The following is a 22,148-nucleotide window of genomic DNA, read 5'->3' as shown; positions in this document are numbered from 1 at the left end:
AACAGTGGAGGACATGAACAGACGTATAAACAGACGTGTGTTCATGAACTCTTCCAGAAATCCAGAATTTTTGTACAAAACCAGAGAGCATGAGTTAGGTCTCCATCCTCAGTCTGACATCTCCAGCAATATGGTGAATCTTTTAACCCAAGCCTGAACATTCTGGAAGTTAAGGTCCAGTTAAGGCGTATTTTTTACATCCCTAGATGGCGCTTTGTCATTGTTTAAAACTCCAATCCACTCCTCGTCATCAAATGTTAAATTCAAATCTCTTTCCCATATTTTCTTAAGAGCTAATAGCGCACCATCACCGTGATTCTGAATCAACCAGGAGTAGTATGTTGATGCTTCGTGACCCTTCCCATATGTTGAAATGATCATACAATGAATATCTTAGATTACAGTTTGCCCGAGCCTCACGTAAACTTGATATCATTTTTAAATGAAGACACAAATTATTATGTACAAGAAATATTTTAGGGGATTAAATCTAGTCGCTAAATATATCACTTTGTTTTCAACAGAACAAAAAAATACAATATTATTTACTTCTATAGTAGTGGATGATGTCCTAGAACTGAAAACTGCTAACATTTTTCCAAATATCTTTCTCTGTGTTCATCGGAAACAAAGAATGTATACAGGTTTAAAACAACCTGAGGCTGAGTAAAAGATGACAGAATGTTTATTTTTGGTGAACTGTCCCTTTAAGTAGTGCAGAGGATAATAGTTGTACATCAGTCTTTTTAAAGAGTGTGCTTTTTCAGTTCACTTACTACAAAGATGCAATTAAATATGTATGCTAAGTGCACTTATGAGTCAGTTTGCTCAGTAACTGCATGGCAATGACTAGATAAGCTATTACATTTACAGTACAGCAGGTGGCGCTGTTGCCATTTACCAACGATAGTAGAGAACCAAACCTGTACATTAGTACATGCCAGTAATATATGTTGCAATCTCGTACAATATTTTGCATTATGCAGAGAGGAAAAGGAAGCATGCGAAGCTCCACAAACATGTAATCATGAAAATGCCTTTTCTTACAGGAAAGGTATGGAAAGGTTCTGTTCTTCTGCAGGAGGATCTGGGCTCTCTTACATCACTGAACCTCCCACAACACAAAACATGCGAGATGAAGCTTGTTGTCTGACACACAAAAATGTCGTACAGATGAACATCTTCCTGTGACTGACGTGAAAACCTTTTCATCTGTAACCTGAAACACATTGCAATGTTTTGTCTGAACTTGATAATAAAACCCTTAGACTGTTGGAGTTTAGTGTTGGATATGGATACATAGAGAATTTTAGATACTTACTATCGGTTCAAAAACATGATTCGTTTTTATTTCATTAGATTTAAATGATGGAAATGTCCACCTGTGTTTGCCTAGATGTGTTGCATGATGCACTCTTTTACATATTCAGTGGAAAGCACCAAACATAGCAGTCGTACAGAATAAAGTTAGTAAGCTACACCATTTTATTATTAAACAACTTGTATTTCCGATAATGTATTTTCATGGACACAACATGCTACATGCTACGTTTAAAATTGACATTTCACAGTTAACCGTAGCCAGAGTCATTGTGGTTTTAGTAAGAGTTCAAGTGACATTTATTTTTCCTCAATTTTGTTATTTTTTAATATTCAGGTTTCGTGCATTTCGATGGACAACACGTGCATTTGAATCATATCTAAGCCTCTATTTGATTTCAATGAACAGAAACGTTAGTTAACGAGATTCATGACCGACCGGTGACCAGCATTCCGTCCATTCTCAGCGAGATTCTTTGATTGACAGCGGGGCGATCTGAAACACGCCCACTCAGGGGGGCGGAGTCAGGACATGTGTCAGTGCGAATGTAACAGTTACATCCACACACCGAATGTTAGAAAGTATCCGGAGTGACACCAGGAATGTGTTTCTCGACATCACATCTGCATCGTTTCGCATCCTGAAGGACATTCAGTCAAAAACAGGTAAGACAGCTCACATTTATTCATAAAGATATACCACAGACGATGATTTATTAAAGCTTCAACACTCCCTTCTGGAGGAAAGTGAGATGTGCCCTACCAAGTGTCCTAAATCTGTGGTCAGTTACGACGCCACGGAGCAAAATTCGCCATGTTTAAAGGAAGATTGAATGTCGAGGATAGCGGATCTTTCTGAGGGATCCATCGCTGCACTGTACTATTGATCATCGATGTAAAGATGGCAGATATAATCACATCCGACATCTGAACCCAAACACAACATATCACCTGTCATTGTGTCATAAACATGTTTGTTTGTGTAGTTGCGTTATGATGTGTGATATGACTGTACATGAAAGCTCTCGTGTTTTACAGGTTCTGGGTCAAAGTTACAGTATCAGCATTTAAGTATGTAAAAATGAGTTTGAATGTGATGCTATTGTGAAAGATCATTGTGAGTATGTGGATGTGTTGGCTAAGAGGGGTTTGTCCTGTGCTGTGATTGATACGATATCAGTGTGGGTGTAATATTGAGAGAACAGCTCTATAGAAGACCAGCTGGATAAATGCAGAGGAGGAGAACTTGTGTTTAAAAGCTCAGTCAAATGTAAACCAGATGTTCAGACTTAAAGTCCCTCCACGCGGTATTTCGGACTCTCACATCACATGAATCTACTGTTGTTTTGAGTTCACTTTGACCTGTCATCTTTTGAAGCACATTGAGATTATATCAAGCACAGAATGTCGTATCTGTTAACAGTTATCATTCAAACCCTTATGATTTGGAAATGGACCATGAATTTGCTTTCATGACCATAGTTAAACTATGGTATTTCCAGTAAAACTGTGATTATACAAATGGTGGTCAATCAATCAAACTCCACTTTTACTATAATACAACCATTGTGCATTTTAGAAAAATGTTAGTTGTGCATGTCTGTGCAAAAGTCGCTTGATTCAATGCTAGGGCGTAGTGGGTGGTTGCTATGGTGTTGCTATGTGGTTTTAGGATTTACTTTGTGGTTTCTAGGTGGTTAGGCTATTCATTTTGGTTTTCTGACCCTAGATATGACTCTGGTCTGTTCTTCTTTGTAAGGTTTGTCTCCAGGGGTCGGGTTCACAAAACTGTTCTTAAGAAAAAATATCGGTTGTTCGTAGGAATGTTACGTAGGCACATCTGCATTTTATTTCATAAGAATAAAATGAAATATACTTTGAAAATCAATCTTGAGAAATAAATGTAAGAACTGTCTTAGGGGCGATTCACATTTCGCGCCTAAAACCCTGCTGAAATCGCGAGCATTCTCTTGTCAAATGTGAAAATGTATTCGAAATATTCCTTACTTTTCGCTTAACGTTGAATTTAAAGTTAAAAATGAAAATTCTGTCATAATTTACTCACCCTGTTGTCATTTTAAACCTGTGTGATTTTCTTTCTTCTGCAAAACACGAAAGAAGATATTTTGAAAAATGTTGGAAAGCAGGTTGGTCCTCATTGACTTCTATCGTATGGACCCAAAACCAATGCAAGTCAATGGGGACCAACGTTTTCCTGTTACCAACATCTGTCAAAATATCGTTTTTTCTGTTCTGCAGAATAAAGTCATGCTGGTTTGAAATTTGACAAGAGGGCGTGTTTATAATGACCGATGTTTCGTTTCAAACATGAACAATTCCTTTAAGACTTTGTTGAAATGAGTAACTCTGAACATTTTGAGTTGTGTTGTGTTCATTTCATTTAAATCCTCTTGTGTTAAAGTGTCGTGTTGTTTTAAATTATGTGAAGGGCCTAATTTTTCAGCTCGTGTTAATGTTTAATAATTAGAGATATCATAAATTGTGGCATGAGTGTATTGAGTTTATTCGATGTTGAATAATTCACAGTCACTCCACCACAACAGGCTTTTATCGAAACGGCACGATTCTTGTCATTTTCAGTCGTATTGTTTGTCAAGAGCGCTTATCAAAGGCGTCCATTTGCATGTAATAGGAAGCTGCTGTTGTTTGTCCTGTCCTGATTGTGTCAAAAGAGTGACGCTCAGAAAATATGGTTCGGTCACGGAGACAGTTCTGCTGAAACTATAGCATCGCACACACACGAATGTTTGCACCAGTACTCTTTACTTGAAAACTGTTTATTTGAATTGTAACTAAAGTATTGCTCATCTTTTGGATAATAAAATGTTATATAAAGGTTGAAAGCATTGATTGTGTAGTTCACATGTTGGTTATCACCCGAGAGACCTTCGGCTCTTAAAGACTGAAGTGTGTAAGAATATATATCAAGATCAACAGAGAAAACACAACATTATCACCTTTGCTGTGACTGAGAAATAACCTTTTAACCTGAAAAGACCCGAGGCATACTAGAGTTAATTGCATTTTATGTATGATGAGATTCACGATATGATTCATTCACAATTTAATTTAATTTAATGTTGAGAAATTCACAACTGCCCTCTTATTATTACTCAAATGCTGCACATTATTTTGTAAAATAACAAAGCTAAACTGCAGTTGTAAAACAAATTCCAAATCAAATAAAAAGCGAATTATACAAAAGCATTATTAAAATAAACAAGCTAAGACTTTGTCTGTGCTTTTCTTGGATTTATTACATTAAAGGAATATCAGCATATACAAATCTTCCCCTGCTGTTCAAAACACGTACTGCGATTCAAATAACATCTCAACCGGCTTGAATCATCGCATCGATTTCAACCGGCTGCCGGTGAACCGTTACGTCCCTAGTTTTGTGCATTTCAAATGAAGCCTGTTTTTAGAATCATCAAGACTCTCCCTCATTTATGAGTCATTTGCATAAAAGCATCTGCTGTATGAATAAATGTCAATTTTGTCAAATACATCTATTAAGGCCGGCCAAAAGGGCTTAGACTCGCAACAGGAGACTGTCTTTTCCTTCCTGTCCTTCATTTCCTTTTTAAAAGTAAAAGTAAGAGACAGTAGACGCTCTGTGTGAAGGACATTCCAAACATATGATGTAAAATTCCTTCACGCTCTGTGATTGTTTTGAGTTTTCTGAGCTCACATACAGGCTTCAGTTTCAAATGAACAATAATACGATCTGTATGTGATTTTATTCCGTTTTTACAGTAGAAATGTGCTTCATTATGGCGGACGATCCAAACCGCCCAGTTTGTAAATACATTTCTGTGATTTCTCATTCTGTGGCTCTTTATCTTCACGTTAGCAGGCAGTAGCTGGCATCCAGAGACGACACATCCACATAGCAGGAACGTGTCCAAACCAAACAACACATATCCAAAATAACTTTCTCTAACATGTTTTATTTATTGGTAAGGGCTAAACGAGGACAAATAAATCTAGCACTTCGGTGGATTTGTGTAGATTTGTTCAGGCACAGACGCTGTATTGTCATCAGTTAATCCCTGTTGTCTGTGATGGCTATTGTGTGAAGTGTTTTGTTGGATCAGCGAGTTTGAACCTGAAGATTTTTGTGCAAGAGAGAATAGCGCTGAATGAGGGATTTTTATATTTACTGAATCATCCAATAACATCAGCTGCTCTTTTGTACAGGAAAGGTTGTTGACTTTCCAGGCAATAGACGGGTGTGTCTGCTTTAACAAGGGTTGGTGCTCCGCTGTTGATCCTTCAGAGACAAGTTTGAATCTACAGTAAACATGAAAGATGCTGTGGTACAGTGTTTTAAACAGAGCAACAGACAGCTTAAAACAGATGGAACATTTATATTTTGTATCTGGTGACTTGCATTCATTCAGAGCACGGCTGCGCGATTTTAAAGAACAATGCAAAATGGAATACGATAATACCTAAGTTTGTAAAACCAGTTTATTAATGAAAATTATACAGCCAGCATACGTTCATGTCTTTGTGCTATCTGCAACCAACTAAAATAAACCAAAACCCAAATTTATGTTTGACGGTAACTTTTCAAAGTATTTAAACCATTTAGCTAGCAATAAGCTATAATATCAGAACATTTCATCTACAATCCACGTCGAATGTGTGTGGGTCTGTGCCACACCTGAACAAACCCAAACCTGTCTGAAAACAAACACAAGTGTGTGTGTGCGTGCGTGCGTGTGTGTGTGTGCGTGTGTGTGTGTCCTGAGGGAACAAATCTGATGTTAATACATCACTTCATCTGACTACAAGATATGACCATTCACTTGATTCAACATTTATTTAAACCCAGAGGGAAATCATATTGCCCAGACGTTGCTCTTTCATAGTTTAAGAAATTCAATGGAGTTCTCGGTTGCATATCATTTTAGTATCAACTCAGATGTTTCTTCTAAAATTGCTCATGAGAAATGAAAAAAGAATCAAATGAGAGTGTAATGGTTGAAACGGAGGTGTTAAATGAATGTGGATTGTAGAGGTCAAATAATCTGGATTTGAGTAAATTCGATGAGATATGTTTGACTCTCTAGTTCTTCCAAATCTGTATAGATTTATTTGTTCTGATGAACACAGAGAAAGATATTTGGAGGAATGCTTATTACCAGAAAGAGTTTGCTGCCCCAGAACAGTTTGCTGTCCTACATTCTTCAAAAAAGCTTATTTTGTGTTCAACAGAACAGAGACATTTATACAGATTTGGAACGAGTAAAGAATGACAGAATCTTTATTTTGGGGTGAACTATCCCTTTATGGAAAGTAACTGTAAGTGCACTGAGAAAGTGATAAAGTCATTTTTTCAGACCCATGACTTTTGCAATGCTTATGCAATATTTGACCAGCTGGGTTACAGGAGCAGTATGACGATCATTTGGATTTGGATTATGATCATTTGTAGAATATGATGTGATGTGAGTCATCTGTATTAAACATGTTTTCTGAACAAAAGCATTCTTTCTGAGGAAAAGCTCAGTGGCTTTAGTCAGTGTTCATTCATTCAGTCTGGTGTTGAAATAATAATACCGCATTTAAAAGAGGAGCAGTATAGTTCACAAACACGCCCGTGAAGACTTTTCTTGCCAACACTTGCTTTGGAAAGTTGCTTTGTTGCTGTAAATTCCAGCGCAGTTCAGAATAATCATTAGTATGAAGCAATAGAGGAACGTTTGATCCGGAGGGGAGAAATGTTGAAGTGTGTTTGCTTTTGCTTTTGCAAGTCCGGACTGATCTGTCTTTCCCGCTGGCTTGAAGAATTGGCAGTTTCCTCTGTTTCCTGTTCCTGTGCTCAACTTCCTCTCATCATCACCCCTTCTCATAGACCTTGTGTCCTTGCCTACTTTAATATTACCTTTTTAGTGATATCTGTTATATTTTTAGGTTTAAATCACACGCTACAATGATAGAAATAATTTGAATGTGAATATTGCAAAGGTTCACAATAACATAATAAGTTATATGTCATTACTTTTTGATGGTTGCAGACAGGGTGGGACATGTTTGTTTACCTTGTTGAAATGACATTGTGTTTTTGTTGTGTTATTTGTTTGAGTTATTATATTTTAATCAAAACAACTGTAGTTTGAATGATGTTAATTAGAAAGCAACATATACTTTATGTTGGTAGTTTAATTTTGGGACTTGAAATATATTTTATAATAATAATTATATTGATTTTGCAAACTTACATCTTTGTTGTATCTTATGCGACATCATTTATAAAGTTATCAGATATTGTGTTTTTCTTTAGTATTGTTTAGTCCTGTTTTAAGTAAATCTCACAAAAACACATCTAGGTTTTTTATTTATTTGGCCTCATTTCATGTCGGTTTCTTTCTTTCTTTCGGAGCACGAATGTTGATAATCGAACAACATTGAACCCAAAAGCACTGAGACATTTCTCAAAATATCTTCTTTGGCATTCAACTTTAGAAAGCCTAATTTACAAAACGACTTGTTTTGACAAATAAAATCTGTATTACCGTAAAGTTTAATCCTTTCCTTTTTTTATGACTTCACAGAACCTTCATCATCAACCTCATCATCACCATGTCTGTACAGAAAGACGGAGCCCATAATAAATGGGCGGCGGTGAGGGGTCGACTCGGCTCGTCTCAAGATTCGGACCCCTCGCAGGAGGCCAACCTGGAGAACGCAGATGCCGAGCTGTGCATCCGTCTGCTGCAGGTGCCCTCTGTCGTCAACTACTCCGGCATGAAGAAGCGTCTGGAGAAGAGCGACCAGGCCTGGATGGTTCAGTTTCTGGAGCTCTCGGGACTGGACCTGCTCCTGGAGGCTCTGGACCGGCTGTCAGGACGAGGCTGCTCTCGAATCGCAGATGCTCTGCTGCAGCTCACGTGTGTGAACTGCGTTAAAGCCGTTATGAACTCGTCTGCCGGGATCCACTTCATCATGGACAACGAGGGTTACGTGCGCAAACTGTCGAAAGGTAAATGGACTTTTTGCGTCTTGAAGACCCTTTTACACCGAGGGGACAAGATAGATTTGAGAAAACACACAGGTTCTTGCAGCGGTCGCGGTATCTGCATTGCACAACAACATTCACACGTGTCACATGCTTAGCTGTTTTTTTACACTTCCATCAGAAGTACAAAGTTCACATTACGACCCCCAAAATACTAACCGTCCCGTCAGTGGAGACGGAGGAAACGCATGGAGGAGGATTTTAACGATGAAAATGGTACCTTTCTTTATTCCTTCAGCTCTGGACACGTCTAACACTATGGTGAAGAAACAGGTCTTTGAGCTTCTGGCGGCCCTCAGCATGTTCTCGTCAGAGGGACACAGACTCGCCCTCGATGCTCTGGATCATTACAAGGCAAGTGTTTGTCTAACATACATCATAAAAGCTTATGATCGTCTGTCTAATTTAATACAACTTATAAAAGAACAGTTTTTGTCTTTAAATATGTTTTTATTGGCTTAATTTGCTGAGTCAAACAGAGCCCTTTGTTGGACCAACACATTTAAACATCTTATCTGTTTCATGAGTTTGGGGCGGGACTTTTTGTTTGCCCGTCCAATGGCAGATTTTGGAGGTAGTGTTTGGAAAAAGCAGTCTGAAAGCAGATCTGATTGTTGTCATTCGGGAACACTCAAAATGAAATGAGTTCACGTATGTTTAAAGTAAGACAAAAGGATTGAGTATAAAAATTTTACTTTTAAATTAGATTTTCATAGCATAAACTCACTCAATTTAACTACATTTATTATTAATTTAGAAATAAATATCTTGATTATTTTCATCTTACTTATCAAGTGAATGCATCTGGATTAAAAAAGGTGTATTTTTTGTGAAAAACAGGACAAAATGTTTTTTTTGTGTTGTGTAACCTTTCATTAAATTGTCATTTCATACATATCAGGGTTGGGCAATGTTTATCTAATTGGCACAGTGAAACTTTGCGATGGGCGGTGACCTCGTCTTGCAGCGTTATAAAGTGAGGCGGGTATTTATACAATGCGAGCTGCGCAGATACATGTAGACACAACTCTTCTTCCTACAACGCAGGCTGCGCAGACAAGCGTCTTCTTTATACAATTCGGCAAGGGCTGTGCAGACACAAATCTTACATTTATACGACGCGGCACCTGCTGCGCAGACACAAGTCTTCTTTATACAACTTGGGCTGCGCAGACACAAGAATTATTTATATAACGCAGGCTGCACCTTATATAAACTACATATTAAAATGTATTATCTTTTTAAGTCATGAAGCTCTGGAGGCATAGGCTAACACTCCGTCGGTCCTATTCTTGTGATCCAGTATTGGTTTATAACTCAAATTTGACATCTCAGTCTTGAGTTTTGCGAGATGGAAATATCTTGAAATGTCTCACTTTCGACTTTGATGCGTTTCAAGCACATCACACCACGTTAAAGAGCGACAAAATTATATTAAGTGTTTGATTGTCATGACAACATGTACTTAGTTTCATATCATTTTGTGCGGTGAAAATACTTTAAAGTTAGTTTTTTGCTTTACACCTAAGTTAGCTCCATGCTAGTCTCGCTGGAAGCATCTCGAGTAGGTCTCCTTCAGGTCAAGATTGATCGATCTGCCCCGAGTTTATGTGTCTGACTAGGATCAGAGTAGGATCTTGGAAGTAGAAGCTGAGACCGTTCCGAGATCTGAGTCTGGAAAACAGTAAACATTGAAGCATGAAGTCAAGCACACATATTGATGTATCATGTCCATTATCACGTAAAAAGTTGCCATGACTGAACTGTAGTAAGTGCAAATAATATTTGCATGACATACTTTGAGACGTCATGTTTTTTTCCTGAAGTGTGTGAAGATGCAGCAGTATCGCTTCAGTGTGGTTATGAACGAGCTTCAAGCCACAGATAATGTGCCTTACATGGTGACCCTACTGAGCGTCATCAACGCCATCATCTTCAGCATCGATGACCTGCGCCAAAGAGACAAGATGCGCAAGGAGTTCATTGGTATGTCTGGATGTATAGATATATGACATTATGACATACAGTAAGTCTATGTTTCCGGCTTCATAGTAACATTTTGTGGATTGCTCTATGTAAAATCTACATTTTATGTAGAAACGAAGAACAATTCTGTAGAAAACTTGGCTAAAGGTACAATGGTTAGAATGGAACACTAGCAGACTGTTGACTGCATACTACCTAGTAAACCAAGGTAGATAAAATGCATGTGTATGTCTCATTTTCATCCACTTTATTAAAAAAAAGACTGCAGAAACAGCTTTTAGCATTATCATTATATGATGGTTAAATCAAAGTGAAGTATGCATAGTATGCTAGTGAGCTATTGAGGACACAGCCATTGGTGTGATCACGTGTTTAATTGTGTTCACCTGTGTTGTCTGGTGCCTAGCTCACGTCTCACATCAGCTTTCCAACAGATAGCAGAAGAATATTTTGACGTTTTGTGTGGTTAATTCATGGATATTAAATTGATTTTTGTTCACCAGGATTACAGTTGCTTCAGCTACTGCCAAAGCTAAGGTACATTTGATTTGAATCTATTGAAATATGAACTGAGCCAATTCAAATGTCATGTAGAAGGACAGAAATGTGTATGTGATGTGTTGCGTGAATGTGTTTTAGGGAAGAGGAGGATGAAGACTTGATAATCCAGTGCGAGGCGTTTGAAGAGGCCATGGCTGAAGATGAGGAGGAACTCTTGAGGGTTTATGGTGGGATTGACATGAGTAACCCTCAGGAGGTCTTCACATCACTCTTCAATAAGGTGAGCGCCGGATACTGTCGCTGATCTCCATTCATTCATTCATTCACTTGAAATCCTAACAATGAATGAAGACTGTTTTTGTCAGTTTGTGCTAGATGTGAATAACTCTCTCGTGTCAAATCCAATCTGTTTGGTTGTGTGATGTGTTTGTAGGTTAGCAGTTTCCCATCGTCCCTACAGCTGTTGTCTATATTGCAAGCGTTGTTGTTGTTGGGTCCCGAGCGAGTGGATATCTGGCAGGCTCTGGAGTCACTTACTAACCGAGCCATTCTGATAGAAAACAACTGTGAGTTAACCTCCATGAAGTGTACATACTAATATATATAAGTATACATATGAAGAGTTTGGTTCCAAAACAAGAAGATTTTTTTCCAAAATCATGTTCTTTGTTATGTTATCATGTTTTATCGTGTTAGTTAACTGTGTTGTTATGGCTTAAATCAGAACAAACCAAATGCAGTTTGATTAATAAAAAAGACATGATTTGAGTTGATTTTGAGTTATCTCATTCTGGAACGAAACTTCTCATATATACAATATTTAAAATATTGGTGCTGTATTGAGTTGACATCCAATGAAAAGTCTTTATTCTGATGCAAAACGTGTTGAGCGTAACTGTTGTGCTGGTTCATATGTTTTGTTTTATATTCTGAAGTGAATTATTTGTTTCAGCCGAGATGGATTCATGTGAGAAGATACTGCAGCGTCTCGTCTTCGCTAAGGAACCCACCAAAGGTTCCTTTGAAGATGACAGTCGCGTGGTGAAAAGAAAAAATCAAGCCGTTCAGACGGAGACAAAAGATGATAAACTGACATGTTCCTGCAGATCAACCAATCAGGAACCAGTGATCAACTCCACAAAGATTTCATCCACGACCAGTGTGGATTCAAAATTGAATGTCAAAACAGGAACTGGACCTCCTCCACCACCTCCTTTACCACCAGGCACAGCTCTACCTCCACCACCTCCACTGCCAGGGATGGGTTTCGGAGGTCCTCCACCACCGCCGCCTCTTCCGCCGCCGGGTTTAAGAGGTCCACCGCCTCCTCCTCCTCTTCCAGGGATGGGTTCTGGAGGTCCACCGCCGCCGCCTCCTCTTCCAGGGATGCTTTCTGGTGGTCCTCCACCTCCTCCTCCTCTTCCAGGGATGGGCTCTGGAGGTCCACCGCCGCCGCCTCCTCTTCCAGGGATGCTTTCTGGTGGTCCTCCACCTCCTCCTCCTCTTCCAGGGATGGGTTCTGGAGGGCCGCCGCCGCCTCCTCCTCCAGGTATGGGGGATGTGATAGTTGCCGGGAGCGTCCAGACTGTTGGTCAGTGTAACAGCATGCCTGTGAAGACGTGTCCCTATCCCAGCCAAAGAATGAAGAAACTCAACTGGCAGAAACTCAATTCCAGAGCGGTAACAGGTGAGATTTCACACCTTAGAATATCTGTGAAAAGAGCGAGATGTGGGTGGGTGTGAGTGAGTGATATAACAGATTTCAAGGTTTTAAATGGTTAAGTTCTCATTTTATGTAACTCTTGTGGTTTTATAGATGGTTCTTCAATGTGGGCATCAGTTCCAGGTGATACTCCACTCGAGCCCAACTACAACAGCATCGAGCAGCTCTTCTGTCTGCCGGTGGCTGAACCCAAAGACAAGGGCCCCGTCGCCCCCGCAAGAAAAGAACTCAAAGAGGTTTGATACTCTCTCAGTAAACAACTCGATCTATTCTTAGTCTATATGAGATCGGTTTTATTTCTGTGATGTGTTTTTGGGATGGGATTAAATCTTTATTTCATACTTGTTTTTTGATATAGCAATTAAAAATGGCATTAAGTGATTGTCGTCTTGTCTTTAGATTTCCTTCATTGACCCCAAGAAGAATTTGAATCTGAACATATTTCTGAAGCAGTTTAAGTGGTAAAATCCGATTTTTTGGAGACGTCTGTTCATGATGATGTTTTTGCAAGATGTTAAGAGATGTTGATAGATGTTGCATTATCTTTTGGCCAGCTCATATGAAGACTTTGTGACCATGGTTCAGAATGGCGACTGTTCTAAATTTGATGTGGAATCCCTAAAACAGCTTCTCAAACTGCTTCCTGAAAAAAACGAGGTTTGTTCCAAACACACAAACTATGACGAGGGGAATTTGTATTGGTTTTACTTTGAGTACTTATGATCTTTAGGGTGTAGTGTCATTTCTACACCCAAGAATCTCAAAAATAATGTCTGTTTTTAAAACCTTTTCAAGCAGATCAATGTGTCTTTGCAAACCTTTCCTGTAGTTACTATTGAAATTAAAAATAAAACAAAAAAATGTCATGAAATATTGGAGCGTTTATTGTAAATAGTTTATCAATGTGGGTCATTCTCTTTTTTTTTAATTCGGTTGCCATAATAGTCTTCAGTTAAATTCAGAAAACACACTTCCGTCATGTAGTGACTATTCATCTAAATGAGATGGCTTGGGTGGGGCATCTGTAAACTCCTCCCCTTCAACTGTCAATCATCTCCGTTACATTTCAAAATGCAACATCTGTTTTTATACATCCAATAAAATCGCTGCCCACATTTATTTCCTCATGCGAAATTCTGTTTCACTTGGAAACGAATGCGTCAGAATATGGAAGTAAACACGATCGCAACTTCCGGTTCACAGAGACTTCACCATGAGATTGACTTTATTCCGTATCGTGACGTGTATTTTCCTGTTTGGTTTCATGAAGACTTTCTTTTGCAAAAACCATTATGAACTGTCAGGTGTTTACCTTACCATTATTGTAAAACCAATGCAACTCCCATTATAACCATTGAAAGAATTCCTGTAATGGTTTCTATTGTTTTTACAGAAGTGACGTGAATGGAAGTGACACGCACATCACACTTAACTTTGTCTTTTTCTGTCTCTAGATTGACAACTTGAAGTCCTTTCAAGGAGATCCAGACAAGCTGGCCAATGTTGACCGGTTTTACCTTTTGCTTCTGGCTGTACCGTTGTAAGTCTTCATTTAACCTGCTACACGCTGAAGTATTTAAAGTGATGAAGACTCAGATGTGATGTATGATAATGCAGTATTATTGTAGCTGTGTGTGTTTGTGATCAGTTATCAGCTGAGAGTTGAGTGTATGTTACTGTGTGAGGAGGTTCTCTCCACGCTGGATATTCTCAAACCCAAAACCCAGCTGCTCGACTCGGCGTGTGACTGTGAGTTTCCATTTACACACTAGACATTCGTCACGAGTCCTTTATTCCTCTGTTGATATGAATGACTACGTAAACATGAAAATACAATTGGAAAGATAGGATGTAAGGAATTAAAATGAAGTAAAATCTTATATGATGGCCCGAGTGCAGTATGGAGATTTATTAGGAACAGTGAGGTAATATGAAAATATATATAAGGAAATGTAGACATTTCTCTGCATACCTCTTTGCTCCCATTTCACGTACTTGAAAGTTTTATAAGTAAGATTATTTGCTATACTAAAACGATGATCTCCGATACAGTAGGTGTGTGACTGGTAATCGTTTTAATATAGTCATGTAAAATGCAAAACACTTATGTGGATGTATTTTATGGTTAGTCGGTGTCGTGATAAATATATATGATGGAAAATGCTTCATGCACATTTGCGTGTCACACAGTGTTTACCGTAGTAAATGAACGCAGTGAGTGTAAATAAGACGTCTTTCTGTTTCTCTTGCAGGTCTCAGACAAAGCTCATTGCTGCCCAGTTTCTGTAAGCTTATCCTTGATGTTGGAAACTTTCTCAACTATGTAAGATCCTCCAAAATTTCCAACAGTTGTAATGTTTATTATTGCTCAGTATATATTGTGAAGTGGGTGTGATTTGGATTAAGTTGGCTCATGTGAACTGTGATCTGGATAGTTCAACCAAAAATGAAAATCATTTCATCATTTATTCACGCTCATGTCATGCCAGTATGAACCAGTATGACATTTGCAGACACAAAATATGACATGTTGAAGAACGTATATAACCATACAACACTGTACTCCATCGACTTCCATTGTGTGAACACAAAACCACAGAGAAATTTCTCAAAATAACGTCTTTTGTGTTACACTTAGGAAAGAGTCACATACAGATTTACAGCCACATGAGAGAAAATAAATGGCACGACAATAAATGGGTCAATGGCCTTTGATTTTCACATTAAGGTCAAATCTAAAGCAAACTTTGCCAACTGAGCACAACGCAGCCCAACACCTTCTCTATTTCTCCTATGTCTTATTTTAACACTGAATTAGTTCCTCATCTAATAAACTTTTCCTTTTTCAAGGGAAGTCACACGGGTAATGCTGAGGGATTCAAGATTGGTTCCCTGTTGAAACTCACTGAAACCAAAGCAAACAAGAGTCGCATCACGCTCTTACATCACATCCTGGAGGTGATGTCACATGGGCTCACACGTTCATCTTTAAGTACGCTGTTCTCACATTTGTGATGGACGAAAGCGATCGAATAAATCTTGTGATTTTTCAGGAAGCAGAATTAAACCATCCAGAGCTGCTGAGTTTTCCAGATGAAATTGAGGCCTGCGAGAAAGCGGCGGGGTAACACAACTCTGCACACTACTGTTGTGTACTATGAATAGATGTTTCATGAGAGTGTCACAAGGTTAGCGTTGTCATTTTAGTCTGAAGCACTTTTTTGTTCTCTCTCTCTCTCTCTCAGTATAAATGTGGAGTCGAGCCAGGCGGAGGCGAGCACACTCCTGAAGCGATTGAGAGATGCTGAGAGGAAGGTGTCGTCTTCGGTTGAAGATGTCCGAGAGCAGTTCTCAGGGGTCATTGAGGTAGAAACGCTTGTTTGTTCCAGATTGAATTTGTTGAAGGTCTTTCACATTTATTGGTTCAAATATTGGACAAGGCTTGACCTTCATCTCTTATCCCAGCCATGCAAAATTTGCCAAAAACAAGACTTGCAAGCACTATAGTGATTTATGGAGTGATCTGAAGGTTTCTGATGGTGTTGATGTTCCTGCAGAAGAACTTGCTGGCGTGTGAAGCTCTTGAGGAGCGTTTCGCTAACATCGAGAAGAGAAGGATTGATCTGGCTGAGTATCTCTGTGAAGATGCTGCTCAGCTCTCGCTCGAGGAACTCTTCAACAACATCAAGATCTTCAGGCAACTCTTTCTCAAATCCCTGAAGGTCAGTCAATCCGTTTCAAAGCCATCACAGCTTTTACAAACGTCATTAAAAAAAAAACAACCGTTGTGTTGCATAGTAATTTCAGCATTTTAAATATATGAATAGTATAGATACTATAGTGTTTTTGAACCCTGAACCTTACTATTGTAAATATTAAAACTGTATTTACTCCAGTTTATCAATTTGCTATAATACTATGGAATATTATGATATACTGCAGTATACTACTGTGTACAACACTTTACAGTAGGCATGGGCCAGTATGAGGTTTTGACGGTATGATAACTTTAAAGTCCGAGTAAAGTGTTCTGAGTTTATCACACAACAGAAAAGTGTGTTATTAACCACCCAGCCAAATTTCAATGGAGTGTTGTATATATTAAACGTAAACATCAAATCAATAACATGACTTTATGATTTAATTAATTTTGTGTAAACACCGCTCATGCCTTAGAAACGGTATCACAGAAAATGTTTGTGGTTTTGAAACCTCGACTCTTTCAAACCTCTGTATACCTTGAAACCGATAACCGGCCCATGCCTACTTTAAAGAAATGCTCAAATATACTACAATATTTTTGATGTGGGCCTCAGCATCCACACAGCAATGGTCTTGCAGTCTCTTACAACATAAGCATCCGAAAATGTAAATGCGGTTTGTTATCGTATCGTCCGTGATTGACGTGTCGTTCGTCCTTGCAGGAAAACAGGTTTCGCAAAGAACAAGCGGCCAAAGCGGAGAAACGCAAACAACAGCTGGTGGAGGAGGAATCCAAGAGACGGAAAGGAGAAGATGGAAAGATAAGTGAGTTATTTCATTAGCCGAGCAGCTTCCTGTTGTGAGAAAAACAAATCCATCCGCAGCCGTCATGAGAATGTGATGTTTGTGTACCTGCAGTCAGAAGAGTACCTGTGCCGGAGGAAGGCTGTATCATCGACCACCTCCTGGCGGACATCCGAAAGGGTTTCAATCTGAGAAAGGCCCGTCCCAGGTGCGAAACGGAAAGTGCGTCTTCTAGTGAAATTCATAGGGATGCCAGAGAGCCTGGTAAGACATGAAGCTGTCAGACTCGCCACAGAAGTCTCAAACGCCTCCGTTTCCTCCTGCGAGTGGATTCACGGGGTGAATCAATATACTACGGAAATGTCTCCAATTCAGTGCAGTCTGAAAACGTGTGGCATCACACGGATAATCGACACAACATCATTTTATTGATGACTATCCACATGAATAAATTACTTTTACTATCGTAAACAGTTGGAAAACACACTAAGTATGCATAACTAAGTATGCAACAGTGTTTACTACAGTTTATTAATGCACTGAAGTAAACCTACAGAATACTATAGTGTAGTATTTACTGTACTATATCACAGTTTACTATTGTAAATACTAAAGAATACTATATTACATATTTCTCAAAAAAAGTCAGAAAGCAGCGGGTTGCTGTTATTGAATAAACCCCACAGCAAACCTGTATAGCAAAACTATAATGTTAAAAAATTTAACATTTAAAAAACCTTAATGAAACGTTAAAACCGTTAATAACGTAAATCAGTGTCATGTTGGTGATTTGACTCCTTCAGAGAGCGAATCGGTTTGTCCACTCGCATGTTAGGAGGTGAAAAGGAGTGTACAGACTTTTGGGATTTGAGCATGCTTGCTCACTTCCTTCCTGCTGGACCAATAGGAACGCTTTGCCACTCACTGTGCTTTTCAGCGTCTAAACTGTGCATGTGCGAGCGAACGAGTTGATTTCAACTAACACACTTGCATGTTAATAAATGTCAAAGGCTATTACGAGCTGTAACTGCATGAACACGTCACAAACACAAAAATTCTAGAAAATATCTTAAAAAGTTCTCGCTTTGCGCTTTTGCTTCATGCTGTCATGTCCATTTCTATTCTCGACTCTGATGTATAGAGTTGTTGAACAAATCGATGTCTTCTTGTTCTAAAGCAGCAAGTGTCAGGTCTGTCGAAGAAGCCGATTCATCTGCAGTCAAGGCGTCTCCAGCAGTCCAAGATTCTACTCCAGAAGGTCCGGTCAGAGATTCCGACATCAGTCCCAGAGGTGAACCGGCCTCACTGGGTAACTGCAACTCACCTGAAACCACCACCACAAACATCTCAACAGACGTCGACACACAGCACAACTCATCTGTGACCACTGTATCTGTGGATACATCAGCTCAGGAAAAAAGCACATCAGAGTGCAGTCGTCTTGAGGCCAGCTCAGACCCATCGCCCAATTGCCTTACGCCAAAAAACACGAATGCACAAGTTCAAAATTGCAATGGGAACAATATCAAACCCACAGAAGATGATCAGAGCCCTGCTCCAATGAAGACACCAGACTCCTTAAATTCGACTCGCGTAAACGGAGGTTGTGAAAATAATGACTGTAAGAAAGAAATTGACGATCCGCTGCAGTCCTGTGACGCTCAGACAGACGGAGAAGAGAACGAGACGGCCGGAGTCAGTGTTGAAACACAGCGGTCATGTGATGAACTGGATGGGCACCGTTCACAAACTCCACCCACTCCTGCTGTTGGCCCCGCCTCTGCCAAACCTGAAAATAATAAACGTTTCTTCCAAAGAAACAAAAAAAGCAGTAATGAAGGTAAACTATTTCTATATCTAATAAAGATTGTATTGTTTAACACTGGTGTTTGAAACTGACAGTGTCCAGTGTGTTTTTAATGTATCACGTGTGTTTGTTAATATAGTAATATTATATTTTAAAGTAAATATACTTAAATGCATTATATTTTCAATTTAATTTATTAATACATAAATATATCAATAATTGAAGAGCACATAAAATGGTCCAAAATCATGTTTTGGTAATGTTTTTGTGTTTTGTGTTAATTAGCTGTATGTTTTAAATGATTACTGAATCAATACAAGCCAACTGCAGTTTGATTGATTATTTGACAATCATGTTTTTTTTTGCATTCTATTTTTTTACTTTATGTTTTTAAGTAGAGTTATCTATTTTGCAAATAAACTCTTCATATATTGGCATATTTATCATTTTATTATATTTTAATATTATTCATTTAATGCCAATACAAACTGACTGAAATATTTCTGGAAAATGTATCTCGGTTTTCCTTATTGGCAGTCTCCATTTATGTAGAACATGTCCGGGTCATATTTTAACCCAAAATAAACATTTTGCATGAAGAAATGTAAGCCTGTTTTAAGACCATTTTCAAGTTTCATTCATTCTTAAGACTGTTGTAGTTATACAACAACTGGGCAAATTGGAATAAAAAACTGGAAGAGTGCTTGAAACATGCTTAAAGTCCCCGTGAACTGGAAGTCCAAGTGAACACATTTCAAAGTGAAAAGGAATTTCAACTGAGAAAATTAGTGGGCGTGGCTTATGTTTTTTTCTGCGAATTGATTGGATGTGTAAAAAGCGTTTGCAATGGTTTTGAAATGAAGCTGGCACCAGACTGACAGTTGAAGGGGAGGAGTTAAAGGATGCTCCGCCCAAGCCAACAAATTTATGTAATTTCAGGATGAAAGTGCATATTCAGATTTAAACTGAAGATAATGAGGCCACGTGAATTTTAAAAAGACAATGACCCACATTGATAAGCTTTTTATTATAAACGCTGCAATATTTCATACAAAAATACAACTGTCATTTTCTATTTCACTGGGACTTTAATTTTCTTTAAGCCAAACAATGATTTATTATTGTGGTTAATATGACTGACGTGTTCTTGACAGCTGTCATGAGATTCACCGCGTAAACATCAAGTTATAAAACATTGAACCATTATTGGGGCAGATGTGAACTATCTTTCCAATGGTTTAGCGTCAGCATTCTGCAGATGCGTGACGTGAATGGCAATCATTCCTTCAGCGTTTGTTTTGTTTCTTTAACCCTCTTAAGTGGAGGGTGGCAGAAGGAATGACCGCAGTAAAAAGGCGTGTGTGTTACAGTAAGGTAGGTCCTCCACCACCTCGCTGTTGAACTAACAGATCGTCCGTTGAACTAAAGCCGTCGAATTGATGTCTAACCCCAGACTTTCTACTTGCAAACATGTGTTGACATAACATTCTCATTTCTAAACGTGTGGGAATCTGTGATTCGGGTGTAATTTTAACATCTCAATGCCAACAATCTTTGTCTTAAATTATATTCGTTGCTTAATGTAGTTAAATCTCAACAGTGGAATGTTGCCGGATGTGTGCAACACCGTAAATGAAGGTCTGATCCTCACATGACTTCTAAAGTTACGACCTTTGACTGACATTTCTGAGGGATCTCTGCTGTGTCGTGACTTTACTGTGTAAACTTTTACTTCTGTCTGAATGGAAGATAAGCGGAGCAAATAGTTGTGAAGTGGGTCAGCTTTTTTTAAGCTGGAGAAGGTTAGGGAAGGTTTGACCTTTGACATTATGATTCTTATTATCAATAGGCATTTTTAATGGCAAGTAGACTTCGAGTATTTTATAATAATCCAGGTTACTGTTCATCATCGTGGGATTAGTTTGATTTTCTTTTTCTCTCATATCGCAGGACATTTCAGGAGAAAGAAGCCCAAAGGCCAGAGGAAAAGCTGAGCGTGTTCCTGTGATCTTGTTTCTCATCAGCTACAGACTGACCTGAGATCAGCATCACACACGACCCTCTGCACCAGCGGAGGACCAACTAAAGGAGTACTTAAACACACAATGTATAACGTGTTTTGTTTTTTTGAGTTTGGATTGACAAAATATGTATTTTTAAATGCAAATTTTGTCCAAGCTGAATTTTAAGTAGTTGCACACGATAAGATTTATTTGTGATCACATGAAATGTTTACATGTATTACAAAGAGTATTTAAGATTTTGAGAAGAGTTTCTAGCCAATAATGGCTAAATATGGATTATAGTTGTGTATTTCACAAAACCTTAAAAATGCTTTGCTTTTGCTCTAGTATTTATGAAACGCACCGTTTATTATTAATATTCCTCTGAATGTACACTTTATATGTTAAGAATATTTTGGTATTAACCGTGATAAGTATTAGTTCATTTAACATGCGCTGATTGTAAAAGCCTCACAAACGCAGATTTTTATATTTTACGTTTGTGGTGGTTTATGTCCTCCAGGATCTTTATGTGCGAGTTTTGTATGGATGTCAGTGTGTGTCTCAGGCTTGATGTTAATGAGCAAAATATATAAGGTGTGAATAAAATGCAGAGTCAGTGTTGAGTGTGGTTTGTGTTGTCTCATTGAGATAAGATGATATATGGAAGAATCAATCCAGTGACCCTGAAGTGAGGCAGATACAGATGTCATCACGTGTTTAAGAGCAATGTTTGGAAGTGTAAGAGAATGTTCTGTCATTTATTACAGACTATGAACATCTTGTCCTATAGGGGGCGCTTTATAGCTCATTCTCCCATCCTCTCAATGGCGTTGATTCAAATCAGTTTTAAATACTATATTTACATTGTTGTGTTAGTCACGTTGCCAAAGATTTATACACGAAACGGGAAAATAACGACTAAATCAAACAAAAAAATAAAATGTAAAGAATAAAATGTATAAAATAAAAGGTACATGGCTTTACTTTTTTATTATATATTGTTATTTATGAAAGCTTAGAACAGGAACATAACAAAGGAGAAAGTATACATCACATAATATCAACCAAAACAATGACAAACAACAAATAGGACAAATATATACTATTGTAAAAGAAATACAAAAATACATAAAAAAGAAAAGAAGAAGGGCCGGATTACTGCACAAATATATTCACGCGAAGAGATCAAAAGCAGTACAAATTCTTACAGTGCTTATAGCTTTCTTATTAGTACATACTGAGATCATAATT

The 22,148-nt window shown here is 38.4% G+C and overlaps 1 protein-coding gene across 6 annotated transcripts; it reads left to right on the top strand.

The window, feature by feature from the left end:
• The first annotated feature begins 1,847 nt into the window (after positions 1–1,847).
• Positions 1,848–21,518, top strand: LOC306895680 (inverted formin-2). 6 transcript variants are annotated; one of them, XR_013786815.1, is made up of 23 exons: positions 1,884–1,986; positions 7,905–8,332; positions 8,607–8,722; positions 10,195–10,354; positions 10,858–10,891; positions 10,994–11,135; positions 11,289–11,421; positions 11,808–12,542; positions 12,672–12,814; positions 12,978–13,039; positions 13,133–13,235; positions 14,033–14,118; positions 14,227–14,327; positions 14,831–14,901; positions 15,429–15,536; positions 15,632–15,702; positions 15,824–15,944; positions 16,136–16,300; positions 17,003–17,105; positions 17,199–17,292; positions 18,265–18,924; positions 20,212–20,265; positions 20,842–21,518. XR_013786815.1 is itself a non-coding variant. In XM_079459107.1 (23 exons), exons 2-22 carry the CDS (start codon positions 7,933–7,935, stop codon positions 20,262–20,264), a joined length of 3,717 nt encoding a protein of 1,238 aa, XP_079315233.1. In that variant the 5' UTR covers positions 1,884–1,986; positions 7,905–7,932; the 3' UTR covers position 20,265; positions 20,842–21,518. The 6 variants fall into 6 exon arrangements, 4 of the variants coding, with proteins under 4 accessions (XP_079315234.1, XP_079315233.1, XP_079315232.1 ...); XM_079459107.1 differs by having other exon boundaries at positions 17,199–17,348; XM_079459106.1 differs by having other exon boundaries at positions 17,199–17,348; positions 18,262–18,924.
• The last annotated feature ends 630 nt before the right edge of the window (positions 21,519–22,148 follow it).

Source organism: Barbatula barbatula (assembly GCF_947034865.1).
Source record: "Barbatula barbatula genome assembly, chromosome: 6".
NCBI classification, from domain to species: Eukaryota; Metazoa; Chordata; class Actinopteri; order Cypriniformes; family Nemacheilidae; genus Barbatula; species Barbatula barbatula.
Note: the sequence above shows the minus strand (reverse complement) of the source record. Positions and strands in the feature narration are given on the sequence as shown.